General features: G+C 42.4%; 1 protein-coding gene across 1 annotated transcript in view; it reads right to left on the bottom strand.

The window, feature by feature from the left end:
• slc30a2 (solute carrier family 30 member 2) overlaps nt 1–18,295 on the bottom strand; it is a 91,624-nt gene that overhangs the window by 46,214 nt on the left and 27,115 nt on the right. The window contains exons 2-3 of the mRNA XM_078541268.1: nt 12,727–12,935; nt 6,398–6,544 (exon numbers count right to left, since the gene is read on the bottom strand). Of these exons, the coding sequence (XP_078397394.1) occupies nt 6,398–6,544; nt 12,727–12,935 (356 nt within the window). The remainder of the gene's footprint in view (nt 1–6,397; nt 6,545–12,726; nt 12,936–18,295) is intronic.

Genomic DNA, 18,295 nt, shown 5'->3' with positions numbered 1-18,295 from the left:
TATCTATTCCCCTCATAACTTTGTACACCTCAATCAAGTCACCTCTCAGCCTTCTTTGTTCTAAGGAAAATAACCCCAACCTATCCAATCTCTCCTCGTAGCTACACTTTTCTAACCCTGGCAACGTTCTTGTAAACCTCCTCTGCACTCTCTCCAGAGCTATTACACCCGTCCTGTAATGTGGTGACCAGAATTGCACACAATACTCCAGTTGTGGCCTCGTCAGTGTTTTATACAATTCCAACATTATATCTTTACTTTTATGTTCTATACCTCTGTCAATGAAGGAGAGCATTCCATATGCCTTCTTTACAACCCTGTCCACTTGAACTGCTGCCTTCAGGGACCTGTGTACTTGTACGCCAAGATCTCTCACTTCATCTACCCCTCTTAGTATATTCCCATTTATTGTGTAATCCCTGTAACTGTTTGATCTCCCACTTCTCTATGTTAAAATCCATCTGCCACTTTACCACCCACTCCACCAACCCATCTATATCGTTTTGAAGATTATGGCTTTCCTCTACACTAACCACTGCTCAGCCAGTCTTTGTGCCATCTGCAAATTTACCAATCGTGCCCCCCACATTCACATGAAGGCAGGGCTTCGTCTCCACAATGACTGTGCGTCACTGTCCTGCCGGTGGGACAAGACATATCCAGGGCTGGTGATGGTGGTGTCTGGGACATTAACAGTAAGATGTGATTCCATGAGGATGACTATGTCAGGCTGATGCTTGGCTAGACTGTGAGACAGCTCTCCCAATTTTGGCCCCAGATATTAGTAAGGAGGATTTTGCAGGGTGGACAGGGCTGAGATTGCCATTGTCGTTTCTGGTGCCTCGGTTGATGTTAGGTGTCCATCCGGTTTCATTCCTTTTTTGTTGCAGTTTGATACAACTGACTGGCTTGCTAGGCCATTTAAGAGTCAACCACAGAGTCTGGGTCTGGAGTCACACGTAGGCCAGACCAAGTAAGGACTACAGATTTCCTTCCCTAAAGGGCATTAGTGACCCAGATGGGTTTTTACAGCAATTGACAATGGTTTCATGGTCATGGCCAGAATTTTATTGAATTCAAATTCCACCATCTGCCATAGCAGGTTTTGAACCTGGGCCCCCAGAGCATTACACTGGGTCTCTGGATTACAAGTCCAGCGACAATACCACTACGCCATCACTTCCCAGTTACTTTTGAATAATTCCCTCGCTTGGGCTGCAATCATGTCGGAGAGGCATCACCATTCTCCACCAGCTACTACTCGCTAAGGGCTCCAGTAATGAAAAAAATGTATTTTGCTGCAGATGACAGTAGTGCCAGTAAGATAACAATTCCTTGTGGTACATAGCATGAATTCACAGACTGGCTGTTCTTTTTTTCCCTGTGCTGTCACTTCCACTTGCTCCAGCTTACTTGTGCCCTGATCACACCTTCCTTGAATTTACTGCCTAAATTCTCCAGGGTGCCATTAGTTCTGCTGCTGGAGCAGAAGCAGAGCTTATCCACCATCTGCTGTGATGTGCCAGAATCCATAGTGCCACTTGTTTCTGCCTCATCTTGGGAAAAGCCTATAGGAAGAGAAGATTTATCGTGGGCCCCAAGGTAATGCTTTCAAAGAGACGTAAGACCATAATGCACTTTGTATATCATAAAACTTAACACATGTAGCTCCACTGGGAAGGGAGTGTGTAAAGCTAATAACAAATAGATGGTACTTATGGATTGGTGGCTCCACATCAGCAAACCCACCTTCACCAACCTCTTCGACAAATTGTCGGCCAAAGATAATGAGGGCCCTCTCCTCATACTAGGTGAACTCTTTAAGCATGACTGATCTCTTGCCTGTCCTGGTCCTCCCTCTCCAGCTATGCGCAGCCATGGCCTTTAAGCAGAACACATTTAGGAAGATGACAGCAAATATCTGAGTACCCTCAAACAGTATCAGCAAGCCCCAACCAACCCTTCCCAGAGCCACGATTTTTCCAATGAACTAGTATTGTGTTTTAGCTACCAGTATTCATTTCACATTGAACGTTTCTGTTTGTTTCCTTATTGTATAGAAACAAGGGCCCAGATATTGACAGGGGCAGGTTTCATAAGTGGGAGAAGGGACTGAGGGAGTGAGTGGTGGTTCTGAGTTTGCCTGCATGCAGTGAAGTTATAGCTCCACAGTATGAGTCATTTATTTTCTACAGGATCCCCACCCGAAAGTCAGTCTGAATTATAGGTTGGGCGACTCGGAAGCACTCTGGATCAGGCAAGCTGCAGGAACAGGAAAACAGACATCACTCAATGCCAACCCACCCATTTCTGGGGGGTTAAAATTACTCTCAAAGATTCTACAAGCATCTCTACACTTTGATTTTCTATTTGAGATATAAAAGCCCATCAAATCAAGATAGTGGCAATCTTGCCAGATTCTCCCTAGATGACAATCACTATGGCCCAGATTTTGCAATCAGTGGCAAAGCAAGGGTACTCATTACTGCCCTTGAGGAACGCTGCCCACAAAGGTCTAGCGGTACAAATCTGGCACCAAATCAAGGGGATGTCTTGGCACGCAGCAGCAGTAATGTCAGCAAGCAGGTAGACAACCAGTCAAATCAAAGTATTCACACAGACAGCAAACCAGGGAGTTAAAAGCACTAAAAATCCTTCACTTTCAGTTTAAATTGTCAGAATGCAAAATAAGTGTATGACTGTATTAAGTCAGAAACTAAAATAAAGATAAACAGATGTTTAAAAATGTGAAATTTTTAATCATTGTAGACAAATTTGACATTTCACAAACATAGAATTAGCTTTTCAGGCCAATAAGGGTGTAAGCAGTAATTATGAAGTTAGTACGCTGTTAAAAATGCCTCATACGTCAAGGTGCAACTTTTTCTAGAGTTTATCATTGAGACTAACAGTGGTCAGACTGGAAGTTCTCTTCATTTCACAATTGCCAGGTGGATGGCAGTCTCTCAGTGCACTCTGTGGAGGATCATGCACTCACTTTAGGGAAAGTGATGTTTAATGCTTAGTTTAGTTTCTAATCACATAATCAAAGTATATTAATCGAAAAAACTTTGGTACCTTATTATCGTGTGACTGTTATTTTAAAAGCAAACATTGTTACTTGGCAGACAAGTGCTAATGACAGGATGCTGCTACATCAGTGCGAGACTTGCAATCGCTCAAGTTTGAATGAACAATATCCTGTCACTGTGCTGATTATTGCTACTCATGACTGTATTAACTGAATGTATATGGATATTTCACTACCTCACCTTTTAAACATTAATTATTGATATGTACATATTTTATACACACCCTGTATAAATTTTTAAGTATTGTCTACTTTGTAACCCCCTGTATTCGATATTGCTTTGCTTAAAGTTATATGTAACTTTGCAATTTGTCTTAAAAGTAAAGTAGCTCATTCCAAACAACAGCCAGATCACTGAGCAGGAGGACCCTAAAAGCACACAGTCACTGATAGTGACTGATTTAATCAGCAGGCACATCAGGATAAGTATCTGATTTAATTAGGAAGTTACACCAATTAAGCAAGATCCAAGACAAAGAGCTCAGAGTATCCAGCAAGTGACCATGCTTGGGAGGCCCTCATAGCTGCTAGATTTGTGGTGGATGATGACGACATGCAGTGAGGTGACACCATAGATCCTCACATTGCATCTGTGAATGTTTGGCTCTAGTCTGACTGATGGCAGCACACATACCCTCTGTGATAAGGCTCCTGACACGGGTACACAGTGGAGGCCCTAATAGTCATTCGATTCCAGGAGGATGATGAGGCCTGCAGAGAGGACACTCCATAGATCTTCACATAGTCTCTGTGAATGTATGACTTCTGTCTGGCTGAGGGCGGCTCGCTTGCGCTCTGTGATCAGAGTCATATCATGGAGACGCAGCTGTGAAAATTTAATTGCACCTGATCCTTTGTCAGCCTTCAGCACCAGACCCCTTCAGGAGCACAGCGTCACTGGTCACAGATGCTGACAAGATGGGGGCCAGTGGCTCCCTCCTTGGCCTGAGGAGCTTGACATGCTGGGGTCCTAGGAAAAGGGGATTTGGATGGGCTGGACTAGGTGGATGGCCCCAGGTTGTGCACCTCCTCACTATGGGTGCACAAGGGCCCCAACTGACTCCTTGAGGAGAAGGGGAAGCTGGAGTGAAATTGAGCTGCCTCGCACCCCTCTTGTGTACATAGGGGGAGGTGGTGGCACAGTGGTATTGTCGCTGGACTGGTATTCCAGAGACCTCGGGTAATGCTCAGGGGACCTGGGTTCAAATCCCACCATGGCAGATGGTGAAATTTGAATTCAATAAAAATCTGGAATTAAAAGTTTGATGGTGACCATGAAACCATAGTCGATTGTCGTAAAAACCCATCTGGTTCACTATTGCCCTTTAGGGAAGAAAATCTGCTGTCAGTACCTGGTCTGGACTATATGTGACTCAGCACCCACAGCAACATGGTTGACTCTTTAAAAAAAATGCCCTCTGAATTAGGGATGGGCAATAAATACTGGCCTAGTCAGTGATGCCACCATCCCACATCAGCAATGGAGTTCAGCCACACAGCACCGTAGGATGATGACCTAGACCAAGGTCTCCCTGGCAGCTGCCATCCTACCAGTGTTGACCTCGGTGTATTGGCACGCTGGCGCTATCACCTCAGCCTTAAGGCAGATGGACTCCTCCATCATTCCTTGAAATCTGAGGAGTGGACATCCCTTCCTGATGTTCCTGAGCTTGCCTTTGCAGCTCTAGCAACTGAGACATAATCGAGTCCAGGGGTTCATCATCTGACTCGGACTCAGCAGATTTCTGACCTCCAGCAGTCCTCTGAGTGCCGGAGGCCGTTGCCTGCGGTGGATCAGACAATGCAATGTGCTCACCAGATTGTAATCCCAAGGCTACTCTAAAGCTAGATCCCACTGAGGTGTGTGTCTCTGCGCTGGTGGAGGGTGTCCGTGAGCTCTGTGATGGGTCTTCAATGAGGGTGCCTTCAGATTCCTCTTCAGGAGTTGATTGGAGGCCCTGGGTTGCAATCTCCATTGGCTGTTTCCCAGATATGCCTGTGAAAGCAGTGGCCTATGAAAGAGGACACATCACTCACAGCATGGTTTTCTGATGGGTGTTGCACTGCTGGGATCCTCACTTGGTAGAGAAGCGTCAACCTCACAGGAATGGTCCAGATCCTCGCCGGCCAGCTGGATGGCTGTATTTTCAAACTCCGTGAGACCCTTGATTTCAGGCATTCCTTCACCGGTCTGCGACCTCTCCCTGTTGTTGTGTGCCAGCTTGTCCTGCATGAATAGAGATAGAGTGAATGTAAGCAGGACGCCTGCCAGGCCAGATGATGATAAGTAAACCTGGCATGTGTGGGTAGTGAGTGGTCCCATAGGCGGGATGAGGACGATGAAGGTGTGTGTGAAAGAGTGAATGGTGATGTCCCTTGAACTGGCAGTGAACGAGATCTCTGTGAATGTGTTTGTGAGTGTGTGAGTTGAGAGTGATGAGAAGATTGACTTATCCTGGCAGAATGGAGGAGATCAATCATCCTTTTTTGGCACTGGGTGGCTGTCCCCTTTTGCAGGGCGTTGGTGCTGACCACCTCTGCCACTGCCTACTATGCTGGATTGGTGATGTTGCTGTCCCTCCTGCGGCCAGACCCGGGGTAGAGGACATCACGGCGGGCCTCCACTGCATCCAAAAGGTGCTCAAGGGATGCATCATTAAACCAGAGGGCTGCAGTCTTCTTGCCTTTCGAGCTCACGTCTTCTTTGCAGCCGTCCTTGTCTGGAAGCACTGAGAGGTATTCACGTGGCTGCACTTTAAATATGGTGCCTGGGCGTGATGAAGCAGCGAGGTGATGGTGTAGTGGGTGAATAACAGCCGCCTGCTGTCGAAACATCATGTTTCCCAGGAGTGCATTATTAATGAGGTAGGATTGGGACGATACAGTGTGAAAAGCCGCCATTGTGGCCAGCTGGTAAAACACCCTTTATCCCGCCCGCAATCTGGGACAATTCCCCCCAATGTATCTGATCTAGGATCATGTCTTCTAAAGAATTAATTTTAAGGAAAAGATATTTGGTAAAAAAAATATAGACCATAGTGAGATGCAATTGTTTTCTCAACAAGACAAAATGATTGAATAAAAACTTTCAATATAAGAATGTAGCTACAGCAAAATTTTCGGGAGATACATAGAGAGAAGCAACTCATTTTATCTGAGATGCTATTATATGAAATAATTCTATTAAATAGAAGCAAGAAGAGGATTTTTTTCAAACCTGACCTTTGTTCTTCCAAAGCATTGACAATTTAAAGGGTTTGCAGACATCTACCCATTTCCAAATACAGTGAAGAAAAATTCTCCTACCTGACCTATGCCAACCAAAGTTCATTGTTTTTGTGGCAGGACGTGTGGAAATCCAAAGGGAGAAGAGGCTAACCATCATGCTGCCGAAATCTGTCAGTAAATGTGCTGCATCTGTCATGATGGCCAAACTGTGAGCAAAGTAGCCACCTGAAAGGGAAAATAAACAAGGGAAACCCTTTCTTTAATGTCATTTAAGAAGCCATATGGAAGCTCTGGAACAACAGGACATAGCGAATATATTAGGTAGGGTTTCTGTATTAATCACACAGCCATTATATTACAAACCATGATTGGTAAATCGTTCTTTGTGGTGGCTTTGCAACATGTTTTACACATTACACCTGCAATAGGAGCAAGTCAAAATACCAAAGGTGCCAAAATCTTCAAAGCACAAACAAAATGAATGCTGGAAAAAAAGTGTTAGGAAACATGCCTTTTTACAATCCATGTAAACCTCCAGCCTTTCAGCAAGAGATTTAAAGATCTACAATGCGCTTCATTTCACATCGTCACACACCAAACACCATAGCACACAGTGGATAATTTTTTCAGCCACTGTCATTTCCAATCTGCAAAGGGTTTATCACAGAGCCTGCCATTTAAGAAAAGTCATGCAACATTTATTTAACATTTGTTTATTTTTAGCAGAGCCTGTAATGAAAGTTCTTTTTAACCATTTTAAACACCAGGTCAAGTATCCTTTATCTGCAAATCCAAAAACTGAACACAGCCAAAAACCACACTTTTTTGGAACCTCATCGACCTTTAGCATGGGAAGTCTGTGACCTGAGCCAACACAACCTGAGCCAACACAAACCTCAGCAACTGCACTTGACCTTTGGCACAGGAAGTCCCTGACCCGTGCCAACACGAATCTCGTTGACTGCACCCAACCTTTCGCACAGGAAGTTCATGACCTGAACCGACACGATCTAAGCAAACACATATCTCACTGACAGAATCTCACCGACCACATCCAACCTTTAGAAACGTAGAAAAATAGAAGCAGGAGTGGGTCATTCAGCCCTTCAAGCCTGTTCCACCATTCAATATGATCATGGCTGTTTCTCTATCTCAACACCATGCTCCCACTCTCTCCCCATACCCCTTGATGCCTTTAGTGTCTAGAAATCTATCCATTTCCTTCTTAAAAAGATTCAGTGACTTGGCCTCCACAGCGTTCTGTGGTGGAAAATTCCACAGGTTTACCACCCTCTGATTGAAGAAGTTTCTCCTCATCTCAGTCCTAAATGGCCTACCCCGTATCCTGGGACTGTGACCCCTTGTTCTAGAGCCCCAGCCAGAGGAAATATCATCCCTGCATCCAGTCTGTCCAGCCCTGTCAGAATTTTATACACTTCAATGAGATTCCCTCTCATTCTTTTAAACTCCAGTGAATACAGGGCCTAGTCAGTCTAACCTCTCCTCATACGACAATCCTGCCATCCCAGAAATCAGTCTGGTGAACCTTCGCTGCAGTCCCTCTACGGCAAGTATATCCTTTCTTAGGTAAGGAGACCAAAAATGCACACAATACTCCAGGTGTGGTCTCACCAAGGCCCTGTATAGTTGCAGTAAGACATCCTTGCTCCTGTACTCATGTCCTCTTGCAATGTAGGACAACATACCATTTGCCTTCCTAAATGTTTGCTGCACCTGCATGCTTGCAGTGACTGGTGTACAAGAACACCCAGGTCCCTTTGTACATCAACATTTCCCAATCTATCGCCATGTAAATAATACTCTGCCATTCTGCTTTTCCTACTGAAGTGGATAACTTCACACTTATCCATGTTATACTGCATCTGCCATGTATTTGACCATTCACTCAACTTGTCTAAATCGCCTTGAAGCCTCTTAACATCCTCCTCACCACTCACATTCCCACCTAGTTTTGTCTCATCAGCAAACTTGGAAATATTTGGTTCCCTCATCCAAATCATTGATATATATTGTGAACAGCTGGGGTCAAAGCACTGATCCCTGTGGTGCCCCATTAGTCTCTGCCTGCCGCTCTGAAAAAGACCCATTTATTCCTACTCTCTGTTTCCTGTCTGCTAACCAATTCCCAATCCCAATATATTACCCCCAATCCCATGTGCTTTAATTTTTCACATTAACCTCTATGTGAGACTTTATCAAAAGCTTTCTGAAAATTCAAATACACCACATCCACTTGTTCTCCCTTATCTATTCTGCCAGTTTTGTCCTCAAAAAATTCCAGTAGGTTTGTCAAACATGATTTCAAAAATCCATGTTGACTATGTTTAATCCCATTGATATTTTCTAAGTGTCCTGTTATCGCATCCTTTTTAATAGACTCTAGCATTTTCCCTACCACTGATGTTAGGCTAACCGATCTGTAATTCCCTGTTTTTTCCCTCTCTCCTTTTTTCCAGAATCTGCAGAATTTTAGAAGATGACAACCAACGCATCTACTATTTCCATGGTCATCTCCTTTAGTACCCTGGGATCAGGCCCTGGGGGCTTATTGGCTTCCAGTCCCATTAATTTCTCCAACACTGTTTTCTCAGTAACACTAATTTCCTTCAATTCTGCCTTCTCACTAGACCTTTGGTTCCCTAGTATTTCTGGGAAGTTATTTGTGTCTTCCTCCGTGAAGACAGAACTGAAGCAGTTGTTTAATTGCTCTGCCATTTCCCTGTTCTCCATTATAAATTCTCCTGTTTTGGACTGTGAGGGACCTAAATTTGTCTTCACTAATCTTTTTCTTCTTACATACTTATAGAAACTTGTACTGTCCTCTTTTGTGATCCTTGCAAGTTTACTCTCATAGTCTATTTTTCCCTTCTTAATCAACCCCTTGGTCCTCCTTTGCTGAATTCTAAACTGCTCTCAGTCCTCGGGCTTGCTGCCTTCTCTAGCAACTTTATATGATTCTTCTTTGGATCTAATACTATCCTTAATTTCTTAATTCCTTTCAGCACAAGAGGTCCCTGACCCGAGCCAACATGACCCAAGCTGACACGAATCTTGCTGACCGAATCTTGCCGACCGAATCTTGCTGACCTCCCCTGACCTTTGGCGTGGGAAGTCTAGTCATTTGTCTGCACTCGACACGAATCGCCCAGAGTCGCAGATGACGCCATGGGTGGAAACTTATTACAGATACCCTGTATTTATTACTCAGTGATACTTCTTACTTTTCTAGCCATTTTATTCACTTTAGCCAGCCTAGGCTTAGGCCATTGTAATGTAAGTAGGCCTAGATCTATATGCGGTATCCGAAAACCGAAATGATCTGAAATCCGAAGCGCGGTTGGCCCTGAGGATTTTGGATACAGGATACTCGACCTGTAGTATGTTGTAATCATGTGCAGATATTAATTTATGGCAGAGTTAGCTCACTTAATAGGATTCACCCTCCATGATCTTTTTGAGTAATGGAAGCATTGTGCCATTGAAACTGATTGAATATTTTAATGACTTCTGATATTAAGTTCTGCTCCTGTGGCTAAAGACAGTAATCCTTATGATGTTAATGTCCTTTTAAATTTAAAAGATTATTGATGCATCTGCTTCACGTAAGATTTAAAACTTTGCCCAAAATCAAAAATTAATCACTGTAATACAGTCTTTTAGTGACTCCCACAGTCTGACAGTGCCCATTTAAGTTATTTCATCCATAGCACATAAAGGGTTAAGGGGGCATTACCTACCCAGGAAGGCTGTTAAACAAGATCTTTCCCACTTGCATCAACATGTATACAAGGGCTGGGATTTTCCGGCCTGTTGCGGGCGGGACCCACCGCGGGAGAGGTGGTGCCCCAGCCAGAAGGTCCATTGGCTTGCGGCGGGACTGGAAGATTGTGGTGGCGGGCGGGTGCAGGAAATTCCACCCAGAGGCAACAAGTACATAATAATGTCATTTGTGCCAAAAAAAATGTCACTTACATGTGATAAAAATAACACAATTTTATTGGTAAGAGTCACTTTGTAGCACTGTTGATGTTTCCTTCCATCACGTGGTTGATGAATAAGAGTGGGTGAATAGGTAATTGGTTGGAACAAAAACAGAAAATGCTGGAAAAACTCAACTAACAGCGTCTGTGGAGAGAAAAAGAGAGTTAACGTTTCTAGTCCGTATGACTCTTCTTCAGAGCTAAAGAGAAGTAGAAATGTGATGAAATTTACACTGTTTAAGGGGGGTGGAGCAGGTGAAGCTGGATAGAAGGTCAACGATAGGTGGGGGCAAAGGAGAGATTGACAAAGATGTCATGAACAAAAGGACAAAGTGGGTGTTAATGGTAGTGGTAAGGGCTAAAAAAGGTGCTGATAGTGGCATAAAGGTAAGAAAGCAGAGTGTCATAATAGCAGGACAAAGGTAGCAGGACTCTGGAATGAACAAATGACAGATGACTCTTGTGGGGGTGGGATGGGGGAAGGAGATGGTGGTGGGGAAAAAAGATCGAAAATAGGATAAAAGGTGGGGATAAAACAATAAATAAATGAATAAAAATGAAAGTGGATAAAAAAAATAAAAAATTAAAATTGAAAAATAGAAATGAATATTGAAAAAAGGGGGTAAAAAGGGGCTGAGGATAGAGGTTGTTTTTACAGAGTGCTTACCTTTGTCCTGTTATCATCATATTCTGCTTTCTTACCTTAATGCTACAATCAGCACCTCCTTTAGCCCGTACCACTAGCATTAATACACCCTTTGTCCTTATGTTCATGACGTCTTTATCAATCTCTCCTTTGCCCCCCGCCTATCACTGGCCTTCTATCCAGCTTCACCTGATCCACCACCCCCCCCACTTAAACAGTATAAATTCATCACATTTTTACTTCTCTTTAGCTCCGAAGAAGAGTCATACGGACTTGAAACACTAACTATGTTTTTCTCTCCACAGATGCTGTTAGGCCTGCTGAGTTTTTCCAGAATTTTCTGTTTTTGTTTCAGGTTTCCAGCATCCGCAGTATTTTGCTTTTATCTTAGTAGGTAATTGGTTTGACCTGCTTATCGTGGACCGCACATAGCTGAGCAACTTTCCACATTCTCAAGTAGATGTGAGTATTGTAGTTGTGCTGGAACAGCTTGAGGAGAGATGTGGCTAGTTCGGGAGCACATGTGTTCAGTACTAACAATAATAATATTAATAATAACAATTGGGATGTTGTTGAGATCCATACTTTTGCTGTATCCAGTAGAATAGGGCATAATCAGGGGTGGAACTGGCATGATTATTTGAGTCTATGTTACTTAATTAGTCTCTGGGATAGCTCCCTAACCTTGGCATAAATAACCAGATGTTAATGAGGAGGACTCTGTAGGATTTATAGGGTTAGGTATTTCTTACTTATGTCCTGATTCAGTGCATAGACCACATCCAAGCAGTCCCTCTGGCTTTATTCTTTGTAGCTGTTTGATGCAACTGAGTGGGCCAGTATAGACGACAGTTAAGAGTCAGCCATGTTAGTGCTGGACATAGGCCAGACCAGATATGGGCAGCAAGACTCTTTACTTGAAGGACGTTAGTGAGCTGTTTTTTTTTAAAATGACAATCTGACAGCTTCTTCATCATTTTTACTGATACAGCTTTTTATTCCAGGTTTACTTTTTTAAAACTGAATTCAAATTCTCAAACTGGCATGATGGGTACAAAAATCACATTTGCTGATCATTAGTCCAGTCCTCTGGATTACAAGTCCAGGAACATAATCCCTAGGCTACTGAATCTTTGATAATGCTGCATTTATTTGCATCTTTAGAAGATAAATTTCAGGACAGGAGCAGGATGCAGGATAATGAGAATAAACACTGACAGAAATGATTGAATTCTATATGGAATGTGATGATTACCGAGCACATTGAGGCCAGAGAAATAACATTGAGATTTTCTCTGCTGATGGCTTCAATTTGTGATACTGTAGTGGTGAAATGTATCTACTTTCCCTAGAAACAAGTGTGACTGGGTGTAATATTGGTGGATGCTTCTGATTTTTAATAGGGATGGAAGTCTAGGGGTGAAGCTGGTGACAGAAGCAAGACAGATAATACTGAATTCTTCTTCCTGAAATTGTAGACAATTGGTGGGGTTGGCAGGGGTGGTGGGGGGGAGGTGAGGGGTGAGGAGTGGTGGGGTGGAGGGTAGAGGGTGGAGGGTGGAGGGGAGGAAATCGTGCATTTAAGAGGTTTAAGCCATTCACCGAATGCACTGTTTATAGACATCCAGAGTTAGCCTGGGATACTTGGTCATGGGCCTCCCCCTCAGCCGCTGATGCTGCTTATGAATGGATGAGGGTAATTTTGGAAAATTGTAAATAGAAACAAAAGTCCAATTTAACAACATATACATCATACCCACCTACAACTTCTCCAACCATAAATATCAGGCAAATAATAGCAGCAATGTAGAGTTTCCTTCTTGCTTGCAGCTTTTCTCTGTTTTCAATGTCAGATGTAGATCTGCTGTGGCAGTGTTGGCTTGTATATCTCTCCAATTCAATAGAGTTGGCATTGTTTCCATTGTCAAATGGGTAATTTGGGTAGACTTCCTTTGAACTGGAAAAGGGGCTGCAACGTGAAGAAAGCAAACTGATTAACGGAGATAATTATATCAATCAAAAATGGAAATCTCTTATATTTGAAATTATTTTATGCAATTTCATATTTGTTTAATACATCTGTTCATCAGTTAAGGCTTTCAAACAAATTAAAAAGGTATCAGTGCTTAACATGTTATTTCCATAAAACTTAGTTTATAGATATCCACCAGCTTACATAGCACCTACTCTGCATGCAAACTTGCAAAAGTACATACAAACCTGTGTATATGGAATATTTGTAGATGTGCGGTCCACTGAAAACTAAGCCACTTGGCAATGGCAAGCTGTGTAACCAGGTTCAAGAGCTGTGTAATGTAACACAATTGGTCATAGTGTCCCAGGATTTGGATGGGGAAAATCCACCCCAAGGTCCCTGTTCCTGATCATTCAATGATCTCAACTGATTGTGCGCATATGCACAGGGCGAGAGGTGGGACAGGATTGGGATTGGCTGAGTTGCCTCCTGTAATCATATATAGCATGTCAAGACTTGCAAATGAAGGCTGACGAGATACAGAAGGGTAACCAGTTTCTCATTGGATGGATTAGGTTAAACTTACCTCCCTAAACTCTGAAATTTGTATTTAAAGCTACGACGGATATGAATAAGTTAAAAGGGTGGTTTTATCCCCTTGACTCATTTACATGGGACAATAAATACATCTAGGGGGGTTTAAAGAGGATTGGAGGTTATTTGGGAGGAGAATGCGATGCAGTTTTAATTTACAGTGGATTTGAGGCAGGTAGCCTTCAAGAACTCATTCAGCCTTTTTTACTGTCCCAAAATGAGGAGGAACTCAGAGGAAAATGACCCCTAACCATCCAATGTATTAACTTATTATTTACTAGTGGTATTGTGAAAATGGAGCTTAGAGGAGGCCATTTTATTTACTCAACTAGTGACCTAGGCTATTGCATAACATCAATCATAATGGCCTACTTTTGCCCCCAGTTCATATGTATTAGACATTAAAATCATTCTGTTGAAACCTGCACAGTCAACACCAGACCTGAAAGGAACTTGTATGGTGTAACTTAAAAAAATGTTATAGAAACATCTAGAAAGATAACAATTATTCCCTCAGCACAATTAGATAGAACTGAATTGACTCACAACACTAGTTTTATGCCTGGGCAGTAAGATAAAAAATAACCCTCGTGTGAGCATTTAAGTATAGGTTAGATGGGTGGTTGGAGGAAAGGGGAATAAAATGATATCATTGAGAATTAAGAGAATTGCTGTAAAAGATAAACACCTAATTATATTATTATCATTTTAAACTATTCCGCTTTTTCAGTATCTTGCTTTATGATTTAGCTGTTTCATTAATGAGCTTCCCTACATCATAAGGTCAGAAGTGGGGATGTTTGCTGATGATTGCATAATGTTCAGCACCATTTGTGCCTCCTCAGATACTGAAGCAGTCCATGTCCATATGCAGCAAGACCTGCATGGGCAGTTTAGTGGCAAGTAACATTCATGCCACACAAGTGCCAGGAAATGACCCTTTTTAACAAGACAGAATCTAACCATCTTTCCTTGACATTCAATGGCATTACCATCGCTGAATCCCCCACCATCAACATCCTGGGGGTTACCATTGACCAGAAGCTGAACTGGACCAGCCATATAAATACTGTGGCTACAAGAGCAGGTCAGAGGCTGGGAATTCTGTGGAGAGTAACTCACCTCCTGACTCCCCAAAGTATGTCCATCATCTACAAGGCAGGAGTGTGATGGTATACTCTCCATTTGCCTGGATGACTGCAGCTCCAACCACACTTACAAAGCTCAACACCATCCAGGACAAGGCAGCCCATTTGACTGGCACCAAATCCACCACCTTAAACATTCACTCCCTCCACCACTGATGCACAGTAGCAGCAGTGTTTACCATCTACAAGATGCACTGCAGCATCTCACCAAGGCTCCTTTGACAGCACTTTCCAAACCTCCAACCTCTACCATCTAGAAGGACAAGGGCAGCAGACAGATGGGAACACCACTACCTGGAAGTTCCCCTCAAAGCCAGACACCATCCTGACTTGGAAATATATCACTGTTCCTTCACTGTCACTGGGTCAAAATCCTGGAACTCCCTCCCTAACAGCACTGTGGGTATACCCACACCACAGGGTCTGCAGCGGTTTAAGAAGGCAGCTCACCACCACCCACTCAAGGGCAATTAGGGTTGGGCAATAGATACTGGCATAGCCAGAGATGCCCATATCCCATGAAAGAATAAATTGCTTCTATAAATAAACCTGACCACGTAGTTTTAATCTGTATCCACTGGTCTGATTATTGGAATAATATTCCACATTTTTCAGAAGAACCTGGAGAATTTGATGGGCATCTCATGTGATCTCCAGTGAGCAATATGCTGCAATTAGCGATTAGTTGTGAAAGTTCAACATGCACCCTGATTTTTTGCTGTACGTCCAACATCTCTCATAGATGGAAGGATACCAATACACATGGCAAGTAGAAAGCCACAGGTTTTATTCATATGAAACTTTGCTTATAGAAACACTTTGACCAATGAACATAAGACAGGGCCGACTGACCTACTCCTGCTCCTATTTCCTATGTTTCTATGTTTCTAAAAGGCTCTGGGGCCGCATGGTGATGGTATGTATTTGACAGTTTAGTGATCTTTCTTCCTATTACCTGCTATTGGTAAAAACTGACTTCAAATTTTGCATTTTCTGGAGCTACAAATTAGATAATACAGCTAGGCTGGCATGAAGAGGATACACGGAACAATCCCTGTCCCCAAACATGTGGGCTTGTCTCATTTTAATAAGCTCAGAGAACTGTTGACACCTAATGGATGGCCCAGGCAGCTCTGGTGAACCAGATATCAAGCTTAAGCTGCTGCAACACCAGGACTGGACCTCGGGTAAGTAACGGGAAGGGGAAGAGGATAGGATAGTTGCTGAGCATGAGTTGACAGAAGTTTTCAGAAGTGTACAGTGGAGTGTGCCTGCTCCCTTTGGTTCCACAGAAAGGCAACTTTTTAAAAATTAACTTCGCTGCTTGATGGTGACCTCCAGTTGTTGCTTTAAGGAGATAAATTGCATGTGGAACCAAAAAATATAACTGAGTCGAGGTGGCTTGACGTCTGCTCCACTCGCCACCAGCAAATTTCCTGGCATGCACCCTTCACTAACATATTCAAGAGGTCCAAGAAAAATGTTCTGTTTTCACTCAAACAGAATTAGGCTTGGCGCTGAGATAAATTTAGCAGGGTAACTGTTACATAGTCAGGTTCCTGTTGTTATGTAGGATTGTTAGATACTTTGGGGGAAGGATGTTCAAAGGGAAAGATGTGATTAACTGCAGGCAACTCCTTTTCCATTGTACTTGTAATAATCAAAATTACCCAAGAATTTGTAAGCAAAAATATTTGAACATCTTTTTCTCATGTTAATTTCCCCTGATTCTGATGCAGTGACAGCACTTTTTGCTGCTGATTGCAGTTTTTTCACAAGAACCATCTACAATGCATCACCACATGGTGAGATCAAAAGTTGTTAAACAGCACCTCATCGTCAGACTTCTCGTTGCATATTGGCTTGTATGAAACAAATATTAATGCCAGCAAACAATTCCTCTCACCAGCAAGATTTCAAACTTTTCTTAGCACCATGTTTACTGAGACCTGTCCTGGGTGCAATATAGATGAACCTACTCAAAATCTCATTACAATGGTTCTGATCGAAGGCCATCAACACAAAATGTTAACTCTTTTTCTCTCTCCATAGAAGCTGCCAGGCCTGCTGAGTATTTCCAGCGTTTTACGCTTTCATTTCAGATTTCCAGCATCTGTAATATTTTGCTTTCGTTACACTGGTTATTGATTTTGAGAATTTGCCCTCTATTGACCTGCTTACTGGTGCATTGATGGAATAGCTGTCATACCTGAGCAGCCACAGCTTCACGGCGGGAGCTTGTAAACCTAAGTGGTGTGTGGTGTAGTAATGAAGGATGCAGAGCAGCAGGCGTGATTAAGGCTCCGCATCCCTAGGCACGTGGTTTTGCATCTGAGCATTGTTATCCTGTGCTTGCTGGCATATGCTTCAATAGGAGCTGCTGCAGATAGTTAATGCTCTCATAACACACTGTGAACATCACTGATTCATACTTGCACTACTGCATCCTTTTCAATGATTGAAAATTCCGTTTTGACTTTTTTAGAGGGCAACGTATCACGTATTTCTTTTCCTTCAGCCATGCACATAGATATGAATTAAGAGGATAATGAATCATGAAGGGCTGGTATCTGATCTGAAACAAAGCATCCATAGTCTAACAGCAAGGATAGGAACCTATAGGAATGAGAAATGAGGCTGATGAGCTTAGCAAGAATAACAGCATGTTAATGTCCGTGTCAGAATTCCAGCTGACTAAAAAACAAATAAATGCCTGATCAACACCTTATCTTTTTCCACTGGTTACACAGTCATTGGGTAGAGTAATTTATCACCAGTTCATTCATGCTTTTACACCAACAGCAGTTATTCATCAATCATTTTGACAGCTTGTTGAACCATATATCGATATATTCTACTGCACCTCAAACTGCTCTCAATTTCATAAGTAGCACAGTGCACACCACAACATTAACGCTACAAATTATTTAGTTTTACTGGAAAGCTCTCCAGGTGCCAATAAATTCTGTCTGATGTAAAGTCATGTGTCTAGTTTTTCTTTTATATAACCATTAATGGCATTTTTACAACTGTTCTATTCAGTCTTTGCTACATTGCACCTGTTTCACTTTTCTCACTCCACAGTTTTACCGCGTTGTAATAGTGGATTCGGGTTTTTCTCCCAATTTGTATCTGAAAAACAAAAAAATCAGGCGCAAGCCTTTTCTGTCTTCTCTATACCTTCTTGAAGTGTTCTGAAAGGTTCTTTCACATGAGAAATGTAAGTGCATAGAGTTTGAGCATAAGCGGCAGTCCAGGTGCAATTGCATCAGTTTCCTGAATTGATTTTATGCTTCAAGTTTCCATTCAAACATATTTGCTAATGTAAAATCTTCCATGAACCATGGCAATCAGGCAGCATTTTAAACTGTAATTAATAAATATTCATTGATGTATTTCGTTCTTTTAGTTTTATTAATACAGCTGAAAATAGTTTTATCCGAAAAAAGTACATTGAATAAGAATGTTCAGTTCACCACCTGTTAGTAACCTGACTTCAATTGAAAATAATTTTAAAAATCTATTCAAAGTCATTTACTGTTTTAATCGGTACGCAGTAGTCAGCTTCTCAGTAAATTAACTTTTTAAAATATTTAAATCCTATAAAAAGTG

Source organism: Cetorhinus maximus, chromosome 5 (genome assembly GCF_964194155.1).
Source record: "Cetorhinus maximus chromosome 5, sCetMax3.hap1.1, whole genome shotgun sequence".
Classification (NCBI taxonomy): Eukaryota; Metazoa; Chordata; class Chondrichthyes; order Lamniformes; family Cetorhinidae; genus Cetorhinus; species Cetorhinus maximus.
The sequence above is the reverse complement of the archived record's forward strand: the minus strand, read 5'-3'. Positions and strand labels throughout refer to the sequence as shown.